Source organism: Dendrobates tinctorius, unplaced genomic scaffold (assembly GCF_039654945.1).
Source record: "Dendrobates tinctorius isolate UK_male_01 unplaced genomic scaffold, ASM3965494v1 ptg000202l, whole genome shotgun sequence".
NCBI lineage: Eukaryota > Metazoa > Chordata > Amphibia > Anura > Dendrobatidae > Dendrobates > Dendrobates tinctorius.
Genome location: NW_027361869.1, coordinates 7,638,818 through 7,648,743, shown reverse-complemented (window position 1 = coordinate 7,648,743; position 9,926 = coordinate 7,638,818). Strand labels below are relative to the sequence as shown.

Sequence of the window (9,926 nt, the reverse complement as noted above, 5' to 3'; positions counted from 1 at the left end):
TGGTGGCACTGATTATACAGCTTTGCAGGGATGAGGTAGTGGCACAGATCCTACAGACCTGCAGGGACAAGGTGGTGGCACTGATCATACAGCTCTGCATTGACAAGGTGGTGACACTGATCATACACCTCTGCGGCGATAAGGTGGTGGTACTGATCATACAGCTCTGCAAGGACCAGGTGGTGGCACTGATCATACAGCTTTGCGGGGACAATGTGTTTGCACTGATTATACATCTCTTAAGGTATAAGTTGGAGGCACTGATCACACAGGTCTGCAGGGAAAAGGTGGTGTTATTGAACATACAGCTCAGCGCGGACAAGGTGGTGGCACTGATCAGACAGCTCTACAGGGAGGAGGTTGTGGCACTAAACATACTGGTTTGCAGGGATGAGGTTGTGGCACTGATCATACAGCTCTGCAGGGAGGAGGTGGTGGCACTGATCATACAGCTCTGCAGGGAATAGGTGGTGGCACTGATCGTACAGCTCTGCTGGGACAAGATGGTGGTACTGATCATAAAGCTCTGCAGGGATGATGTAGTGGCACTGATCATACAGGTCTGCAGAGACGAGGTGGTGGCACTGATCATACAACTTTTCGTGGACAAGGTGGTGGCACTGATCAGACAGCTTTGCGTGTACAAGGTGGTGGCACTAATCAGGTAGCCCTGAGGGGATGACGTGGTGGCACTGATCAAAAAGCTCTGCAGGGATTAGGTGGTGGCACTGATCATACAGCTCTGCAAGGAGTAGGCGGTGGCACTGATCATACAGCTTGCGTTGACAATGTGGTGGCACTGATTATACAGTTCTGCGGCGAAAAGGTGGTGGCACTGATCATACAGCTCTGCATGTAAAGGTGGTGGCACTGAACATACAGGTCTGCAGGGAAAAGGTGGTGGCACTGAACATACAGGTCAGCAGGGACGAGGTGGTGGCACTCATTATAGAACTCTGCAGGGGTGAAGTGGTGGCACTGATCATACAGGCCAAAAATGGGGGACGGGGTATGGAGTATGGCATGCGGATGGAGAGCACATTGATGCTGGAACCAGCGCGTCGCCTATCACGCTCCCCCATTAGTACATAGGCTTTCATCTGTGCTTTTTTTTTTAGTAATTACAGAAAAGCAGGAGGATTTGTGGTTTATTGGCTTCATTAATTTTCTTCTGTTACATAATATTTGTTCAGTGAACCTGCGGATAATTACACTACACTAATGTGGGGTTAACCCGCTGTGTAGCTCTAGGACTTTTCACCAATGATGGCAATTAGCTCGATCTGCACGTGCCGCAATCTCCTCAGTCACTTACAGTATTATCGGGACTCCCAGCTGTTTCTGCACTGATTACAGGGGGCTATAAGCAGCAGATGTTCTCGAGGAGCCCGATGTGAGATGAAGGTGGCGCATCTGTGAACACTGGTAAATAAGAGGGGATCAGCAGGAACAAGGCAAGTAAGAGGTTAAACAGAGGAGGAAAGGCGTCTATGTACATCACTGAAGGCTGAGGGCGGCGCTTAACCGAGGATTCCCGCTCATTGTCTGATCGCAGGATCCGTTTGGGGATTTGAACTTCCCGCTCTTCTTCCGCCGAGGATTATTAGCGGACATCACAATCCGGTCACACAGAGAACCGCGCAGAGTCCGGCCCTCCAGAGCCGCCATCACGGGATCGCCCTCCGGGAGGAGCAGCAGTCACTGATGTGGACAATCACCGGCCGCCATCCCCCGATACTCCGGGACGTGATAACCGCATGTAATCTCCACAGCGGAGTCAGGGGCCCGAGTATCAAGACATTCACTAATGAGGGACATTTCCTGTGACTATTCGAGGACTCCTCTCCCCACACAGGTCTGAGGCTTCATGTGATAACCCAGACATGGGCATCCTCAGTGTTTTGTGTTGAACCCCGGAATCAAGTGTGTATGGGCACCAACCTACAAACTGGTGGCGGCAGCCCGTGGTGTCTAACGTCAGTCCCATGTGAGCACGCAGAGATCAGCGGCGTCAGCTCTTGTGGCGACGGTGTGGGTGGCTCTTAGAAGAGCCTTTGGTGTTGTGGACAGAGATCGGCGGCAGCGCTCACTTGCTCTTGCTCGCCTTGCTGCTCTCGGTCTTCTTGGGCAGCAGCACGGCCTGGATGTTGGGCAGGACGCCCCCCTGGGCAATGGTCACCCCACCCAGCAGCCTGTTGAGCTCCTCGTCATTGCGCACCGCCAGCTGCAGGTGACGGGGGATGATGCGGGTCTTCTTGTTGTCCCGGGCAGCATTGCCGGCCAATTCCAGGATCTCAGCAGTCAGATACTCCAGCACAGCGGCCAGATACACCGGAGCGCCGGCGCCGACTCTCTCGGCATAATTGCCCTTGCGGAGAAGCCTGTGCACACGGCCGACTGGGAACTGGAGTCCTGCCCGGGATGAGCGGGTCTTGGCCTTAGCTCGGACCTTCCCTCCTTGTTTGCCGCGTCCAGACATGGTTGATAACAAACAATAAAGAATCTGGGCGAAATGAAGAACTAGCTGCGGCTGCTGTCGCTTTCATAATCGTCTGCCCCGCCCTCCTCTCCTGTCATTGGATGGATCTCAAGTTACCAATGGAAAACAGACTTATGTAGCTACCAATCAGCTGCAGTGGGCGGAGCGATTGACGGTTCTGTTGGTCACATGACTTTGTCACCCAATAGCACGGCGATCTGACAACAGTGTCATTTGCATGGCGGGCCTATAAATATCGCCGCTCTGGGAGGCTTGGGATCATTATTCTTCTCTCTTTTGAGAACTTTGCTTTCGTTATGGCTGATCCCAAATCTGCGCCAGCGCCCAAGAAGGGCTCCAAGAAAGCCGTCACTAAGACTCAGAAGAAGGACGGCAAGAAACGTAGGAAGAGCAGAAAGGAGAGCTATGCCATCTACGTGTACAAGGTGCTGAAGCAGGTCCACCCCGACACCGGCATCTCCTCCAAGGCCATGGGCATCATGAACTCCTTCGTCAACGACATCTTCGAGCGCATCGCAGGGGAAGCCTCCCGCCTGGCTCACTACAACAAGCGCTCCACCATCACCTCCCGGGAGATTCAGACCGCCGTGCGCCTGCTGTTGCCTGGAGAGTTGGCCAAGCACGCCGTGTCCGAGGGCACCAAGGCCGTCACCAAGTACACCAGCGCCAAGTGATCTGCTCAGTCTGCTGCTCCGCCATCACCCCAAAGGCTCTTCTAAGAGCCACCACCCCATCTCCATCAGAGCTGTGGCTGCTCCTGTGTCCTTTCCCGTCTCCCCGAGTTGTCTGCTCCACCGCCTGGGTCTCTGCGTCTAGTGACGGGAAGTGACAGGTGAAGGAAGTAGGGATGATGAATGCTACCAAGGAGATTGTGAGAACCGAGGACCTTCTAAATAATAACCTGGTCACTTCTCCATAAGTTGCTCTGTGTTCAGGGACTACTCTTTAACCCCTTGCTCCACAGATCTTGATATTCTGGGGTCTCATTCATTTGGTATAACATGATTCGGTTTAGTTCATGATACACCATGATGACTAATAACACTTTCTAAGCCGGGATGCTTTGAGACTGAATTTTCTCCCCCATGCAGCACCAGACAGTGAGCTGACGATTTTCCTCTCTGCACTTAGTTCATGATTCTCGTGTTTTTCCTCAAATAACAGGAGACATTTGTAGTCGGTGCAGTTTTATCTAGAGATTATGCTGGAGTCTTCACTGTAAAGGGAAGCGGTGACGACATTTTAGAAGCAGCGGGAAATTCAAACCCCCTAACCGTCCTGTGTTCAGCCAATCCGCAGAGGGAGGGGAGGAGCTAATGTTCCCAATGGTTGACACGTTTGCAGTTCCCGCTTTTTCTGTTCTTTGTCTCCATATAACGCGCGGTCCCAGGACGGAGCGATGTCGGGGAATCTGCAGGTGTTGAGAGGTCGCTGGTCGCTTACATCCCATACAGGAGTCTGCAGCTGTTCCTGGTTAGAGAATGAATCCGCGTTAGGCAGATGCTGTGATGCCCCGTGTGTCTGACCTGCAGGCGATCACATCTCCCTTTCTCGTCATAATCAGTATTGTGGAGACAATATATTGGCTAGAGATGTATCCTACAAGAGACATTTCAGGGGAGACCAATTCTGCTCTTCTAAGCAGATCCCACCTGCAGCTCCAGGCAGGAGGTCTGTGATGGGAAATGTGCGATCATGTAGAGAAGATTGCCGAGAGCTCAGTGCACAATACATTACACTGTGATGTGAGGATCCTCTAGGTCAGACATGTCATGACATCATCTCCCATCACATCCTCCTCACAGATGTTTTTTAAATAATTACTGCAGGATATGGGGCGATATTGGCGGCTGGGATCAGTCAGGATCACTGCTGAGCTCTGATTTTCAGCCTTTTCTGTCATTATGTTAATAATTGTTTTTCCTAATTAATTGTAGCTGACAGCAGGTCCCTACTCTGCAGCAATGTGAGCTATGATGTGGTGGAAAAAAGAATCATTGCCAGGGGAAGAAGAAAACACAAATATAAGGACAATAGTGTCATAATTGCCCGAAGTAATGATGACTCCTATCATAGCACAAATGTCCCTAATGCGGGAATATAAGACCTGAATAAAGGCAGAGAGGGCTTAGCCCTGGGGTTAATATAAATGTAATATTCTCTATGAAAACCGGAGATCCTGTGATTACTGAGGACTGAGCCTTATATCAGGCAGTGTATCTACCGGTGTGAGATCCCCTGGGCGGCTGCCTGTAATATCTGTGGTTACAGTCTGTTCTGTCCTCCTGACATATACTGGGGCCGTGTCTGCTCCCCTCTATTTGTGCTGCCCATTTATCTATAGGCTGAATCTGGAATAATTCTCATCACAGGGGAAGAAGTGACATTATATTACAAGCTGGAAAGAAAAGGGAAACTGAACAATGAGCGGGAAATTCAAACTCTCCAACAGTTCTGTGCTCAGCCAAACAGCAGAGGAAGGGAGGAGCTCATGTGGATTCTGTAAGCCCCGCCCTGGGGCGCGTCATCTCTGCAGTTCTCTCTCTGGTCCGTCCCTCCTGCATATAAAGGAGGAATCAATGCGGATCAAGTCATCAGTTTTTGCTCACTGCAGAAAATGTCTGGTCGCGGCAAAGGAGGAAAAGGTCTCGGGAAGGGCGGCGCTAAGCGGCACAGGAAGGTGCTCCGTGATAACATCCAGGGCATCACCAAGCCTGCCATCCGCCGTCTCGCTCGCAGAGGAGGCGTCAAGCGCATCTCCGGCCTCATCTATGAAGAGACTCGCGGGGTCCTGAAAGTCTTCCTGGAGAACGTGATCCGTGACGCCGTCACCTACACCGAGCACGCCAAGAGGAAGACCGTCACCGCTATGGACGTGGTGTACGCGCTCAAGCGCCAGGGCCGCACTCTCTACGGCTTCGGAGGTTAATTGTATTCTTTTCTGTGCTGATAACCCAAAGGCTCTTTTCAGAGCCACCCACATCTTCTACCTGAGAGGCTACGATTTCCTATTCCTGCAATCTGGTGCCTGTAAGTATACTAGTTGTCACAGCCTGGCATGTGTCTTGCACTTTCCTCCTTCCATATTGGAGCTGGCACCGCGGACTTGGGGTGATGTGGTTTATTCTCCTTGATCTATAATATACAGCTGCCAGGTTCTGGGGGCATACAGTATATCCGCACTGTGCAGCACAGACATCTCTGCACCACAGTACATACCTCGCTGTGATGTGGTCACTACAGAGCAGAAATCCAGTCACTGAAGGGTTAATGATCGAGGGCCGAGAGCACGACTGAGCGGGAGATTCAAACCATCAAACGGTTATAAAGCTCCGCCCACAGGAACCGACCAATCGATAGACGTGCTTCCTCCTCCGTTTAACTCCTTATTGCCCTTCTACCTGCTGCTCCTCATGTACACGTGTTCTCCCGGCAGCGCTCAGCACATCGGGCTCCTCCTGGTAGAACATGTGCGGATTGTATCATCCGATCTGTGCTAGATGCGGCCTCCTGTGATCAGTGCGGACCCCACACGGAGACGCCCAGATATAACGTTACCGGGTCTCCGTGTGGGGTCCGCTCCGATCACTGCTGGAAGTGGAGTTGAGACTGATCAGCCCTGGAGCTGCAGGCAATGTATACACACCCCGTACGGTGCTGCACATCCTCCATACCACCTACTGGGTGGTATACAGCACTACAAAGCCTACGTGTGCTGTATACTCCCCATCTAGTGCTGCAGACACAAATCCGAGAGCATCTGTTCTATATAAGCCTGAATCATGGAATGTTCCAGCTCAGTGCAAGATTCATTAAATCCTCCCAGACGGATGTCTGTCCAGCCTCTGTTTGAAGACTTCCATTGAAGGAGAACTCAACACCTCCAGTGGCAGCCTGTTCCACTTATTGATCATCCTCACTGTCAAAAAGTTCTCTTTAATATCTAATCCGTGTCTCCTCCCATTCAGAATCATCTACAGAATACCCCCATATAGTGCTGTAAACCCCAAATAGCTATTGTATGTATAGGCTCACATAGTGCTGGATACCCTCCATATAGTGACATGAGCATAAGGTAGTGCTGATACCTACATATTGCTGAATACTCTGCACAAAGTGCTGTGGGCCCTCCATATTGTTCTATATAACATCATATGTGGCTGTATACCCCCATATAGTGCTGTAAGCTGCCAAATACTGTTGTATACGGACACATTGTGCAGTATACCCTTCAAGTAGTATTATATACCTCCATATAGTGCTGATAATCCAACATATAGTATTTTATAGTTGAATATCCTGTATCCATACAGTGCTGTATACTCCCCATATATTCGTGCACACCCTCATGTATTATGGATTCACGGCAAGGCCTGCCCTGCTACCAAGTCATATGCACCCCAATAACTCCAATCCCCCCTTGGAATAAAATATAGAGGGCCTTTTAAAAAATGTCTCATTAAAAAAAGAACCAGATCTCCTAGACTTGTAATGCCCATACACTAAGTGTGTTGGCTGGCAAACATGTTGCCCTGTGGGTTACACCTCAACCTTTTCCATAACCAGTATTTTACGCCCAGCAAAACCACCCACCCTTGTTCGTGTGAGGACTCCTGGAGTGGACCCTCTGGGCCATGATTCCAACCCACCCTGGGCGAGCTGACCTGGTAAGGACCACCCAGGGATACAGGAAGCATCAGAACGCCCTGGGAAATAAAGTACCATGACTGCTGGAACCAGGTGGCAGGCTCGAAGGAGGCACAAGAGACAGTGTTTAGCAGGATGAAGTGGTGGATGATATAGTAACTGACCCAAGCTAGCAGGAGGACATGCAAAGTGAGGACAGCAGCATAGGGGGAGGGAGGCATAGCGCCCCAACAGCCAGGAAGAAGCAGTGTGGTTGCCGCAGACAGAAGGCCGGCGACTATTAACAGTAACACCAACATGATGGAAGTTGCCTGTCCATCTGTTAGGCCTTCTCAAGTCTAGTTGTTTTTTAATACTCTGCCCATAACCCCAAAAAAGGTCATTTGCACCACCTGCCATGCCAGCATCAGCAGGGGTAGCAAAACTACCAGCCTCACCACCACGAGCATGATCAGGACCATGGTTGGTAGCAAAGCCGGCAGTATTATAGGTCAGGAATTCGCTCTTCTTGAGGGAGGATTGGGTGGCTCTGAAAAGAGCCTTTGTGTTGCAGTCAGGTGGGCAGGACAGATCTAAGCTCTCTCCCCACGGATCCGGCGGGCCAGCTGGATATCTTTGGGCATGATGGTGACCCTCTTAGCGTGGATCGCGCACAAATTTGTGTCCTCAAACAGCCCCACCAGATAAGCCTCGCTGGCCTCCTGCAGGGCCATGACAGCGGAGCTCTGGAAGCGGAGATCAGTCTTGAAGTCCTGGGCGATTTCTCTCACCAGGCGCTGGAAGGGAAGCTTACGGATCAGCAGCTCGGTGGACTTCTGGTAGCGGCGGATCTCACGGAGAGCAACTGTCCCTGGCCGGTATCTGTGCGGCTTCTTCACTCCGCCAGTGGCGGGAGCGCTTTTCCTGGCGGCTTTAGTGGCCAGCTGCTTGCGGGGCGCTTTCCCTCCGGTGGATTTCCGAGCAGTCTGCTTAGTTCTGGCCATAGCTCCGTATAGAAGAGAACAGAAGTGATGAGAGGAGCAGAGTGAGCGGCTATTTATACTCCTCTGCCCCTATTCACGCTTCATGAGGACACGTCCCCTGCATTCCATTGGTTATTTTGTAGAATGTGAGCAGCGAATAGCGTTTGATGTCCGCGACCAATCACTGTACAGAGAAGGCTCAACCTGACTCACAGTTCAGCTATCACCCACTGCTCTGATACACAGGGTCACATCCAATCTCCAGGCGGCTTCTACAGCGGAAGCTCCGATTCTATATTCCCAGTACCCAGAGCGGTACAGCAGCTCCTCTATAATCAGTCACTGACGCTCCAACTCTCACATCGGAGTTATAACCTCACACCACTCTTACTAAGATGTGGGTTACAGGTGGTGATAATTAGGATGATGGAAGTAACGTGATTTCTGCTGCACATCGGCCCCTTCCCTCCATTACACAGAACTGTCACCTGAAGGCACCGATCATACAGCTCTGCGGGGAGGAGGTGGAGGCACTGATCATACAGCTCTGCGGGGAGGAGGTGGAGGCACTGATCATACAGCTCTGCGGGGACAGGGTGGTGGCACTGATCATACAGCTCTGCGGGGAGGAGGTGGAGGCACTGATCATACAGCTCTGCGGGGAGGAGGTGGAGGCACTGATCATACAGCTCTGCGGGGACAGGGTGGTGGCACTGATCATACAGCTCTACGAGGACAGGGTGGTGGCTCAGATCATACAGCTCTGCGGGGACAGGGTGGTGGCACTGATCATACAGCTCTGCGGGGACAGGGTGGTGGCACCGATCATACAGCTCTACGAGGACAGGGTGGTGGCACCGATCATACAGCTCTGCGGGGACAGGGTGGTGGCTCTGAAAAGAGCCTTTGTGTAAAAGAACTGGGTCCGCAACTTATTTCTTGGCCGCGGGCTTCTTGGCTTTCTTAGCCGGACTCTTGGCAGCTTTAGGTTTGGCCGCCTTTTTAGCCGGACTCTTCGTCGCCTTCTTAGGCTTGGGAGCGGCTTTCGACTTCTTGGGGCTCTTGGCCGCTTTCTTGGCAGCTGCGGGCTTCTTGGCCTTTTTCGGGCTCTTCTTGGCCGTGGTCAGAGCCTTCTTGGGCTTCTTCGGAGATTTGGCGGCTTTCTTAGCAGCAACGGGTTTCTTGGGCTTGGCTGCTGACTTCTTGGCCACTTTAGTCTCCTGCTTCTTGTTGAGTTTGAAGGACCCGGAGGCGCCGCTGCCCTTCACCTGGAGGAGGGTGCCCTTGGTGACCAGAGACCTGACGGCCAGCTTCAGGCGGCTGTTGTTCTTCTCTACATCGTACCCTCCGGCAGACAGCGCCTTCTTCAGGGCGGCCAGAGACACCCCACTGCGCTCCTTAGAGGCTGACACGGCTTTCACGATCAGCTCGGAGACGCCAGGACCGGAGGATTTCTTGCTGCTCTTGGCGGCGGATTTCTTTGGCTGCTTCTTGGACTTGGCAGCCGGTTCTGCGGGAGGGGGAGCGGCGGCTGGCGCGGTCTCTGCCATCCTGTGCTACGGAGCCAAAACACAAAAATCTCCCGATAGGAAAACACTAAGGCCGGAGCCGGAGGCGTCTGTTACATGTACAGGCTTACTGTGCACTGATTGGCTGCTGAGCTACACCGTCCTGAGCATCTATTGGCTGACACTGCATACATGCCCCGCCTCTTCCCAGCTGCGAACGAGTGAAGCTCCGCTCTCCCCTTGTGCTTCCCTGCCCGGAATAAAAGCCCTTTACCGGCTGACACCGGACAGCAGAGCGCGCTTCCTCCG

The 9,926-nt window shown here is 52.2% G+C and overlaps 5 protein-coding genes across 5 annotated transcripts; 2 read left to right on the top strand and 3 right to left on the bottom strand.

The window, feature by feature from the left end:
* Positions 1-2,034: 2,034 nt before the first annotated feature.
* LOC141057141 (histone H2A type 1-like) lies at positions 2,035-2,516 on the bottom strand. The gene has a single exon (XM_073553685.1). It carries the CDS (start codon positions 2,477-2,479, stop codon positions 2,087-2,089), a length of 393 nt encoding a protein of 130 aa, XP_073409786.1. The 5' UTR covers positions 2,480-2,516; the 3' UTR covers positions 2,035-2,086.
* Positions 2,517-2,751: 235 nt separating this feature from the next.
* On the top strand, positions 2,752-3,228 carry LOC141057142 (histone H2B 1.1-like). Its single transcript, XM_073553686.1, has one exon. The coding sequence runs from the start codon at positions 2,797-2,799 to the stop codon at positions 3,172-3,174; it is 378 nt and encodes a 125-aa protein (XP_073409787.1). The 5' UTR covers positions 2,752-2,796; the 3' UTR covers positions 3,175-3,228.
* Positions 3,229-5,117: 1,889 nt separating this feature from the next.
* Positions 5,118-5,429, top strand: LOC141057001 (histone H4). The gene has a single exon (XM_073553475.1). The coding sequence runs from the start codon at positions 5,118-5,120 to the stop codon at positions 5,427-5,429; it is 312 nt and encodes a 103-aa protein (XP_073409576.1).
* Positions 5,430-7,666: 2,237 nt separating this feature from the next.
* LOC141057140 (histone H1.5-like) lies at positions 7,667-9,709 on the bottom strand. Its single transcript, XM_073553684.1, has one exon. The coding sequence runs from the start codon at positions 9,657-9,659 to the stop codon at positions 9,042-9,044; it is 618 nt and encodes a 205-aa protein (XP_073409785.1). The 5' UTR covers positions 9,660-9,709; the 3' UTR covers positions 7,667-9,041.
* LOC141057000 (histone H3) lies at positions 7,720-8,130 on the bottom strand. Its single transcript, XM_073553473.1, has one exon. The coding sequence runs from the start codon at positions 8,128-8,130 to the stop codon at positions 7,720-7,722; it is 411 nt and encodes a 136-aa protein (XP_073409574.1).
* Positions 9,710-9,926: the final 217 nt, after the last annotated feature.

Bases quoted from the DNA above. Each gene is read 5' to 3' on its own strand.
- LOC141057141 (XM_073553685.1), bottom strand. From the start codon at position 2,479: ATGTCTGGACGCGGCAAACAAGGAGGGAAGGTCCGAGCTAAGGCCAAG.
- LOC141057000 (XM_073553473.1), bottom strand. From the start codon at position 8,130: ATGGCCAGAACTAAGCAGACTGCTCGGAAATCCACCGGAGGGAAAGCG.
- LOC141057140 (XM_073553684.1), bottom strand. From the start codon at position 9,659: ATGGCAGAGACCGCGCCAGCCGCCGCTCCCCCTCCCGCAGAACCGGCT.
- LOC141057001 (XM_073553475.1), top strand. From the start codon at position 5,118: ATGTCTGGTCGCGGCAAAGGAGGAAAAGGTCTCGGGAAGGGCGGCGCT.
- LOC141057142 (XM_073553686.1), top strand. From the start codon at position 2,797: ATGGCTGATCCCAAATCTGCGCCAGCGCCCAAGAAGGGCTCCAAGAAA.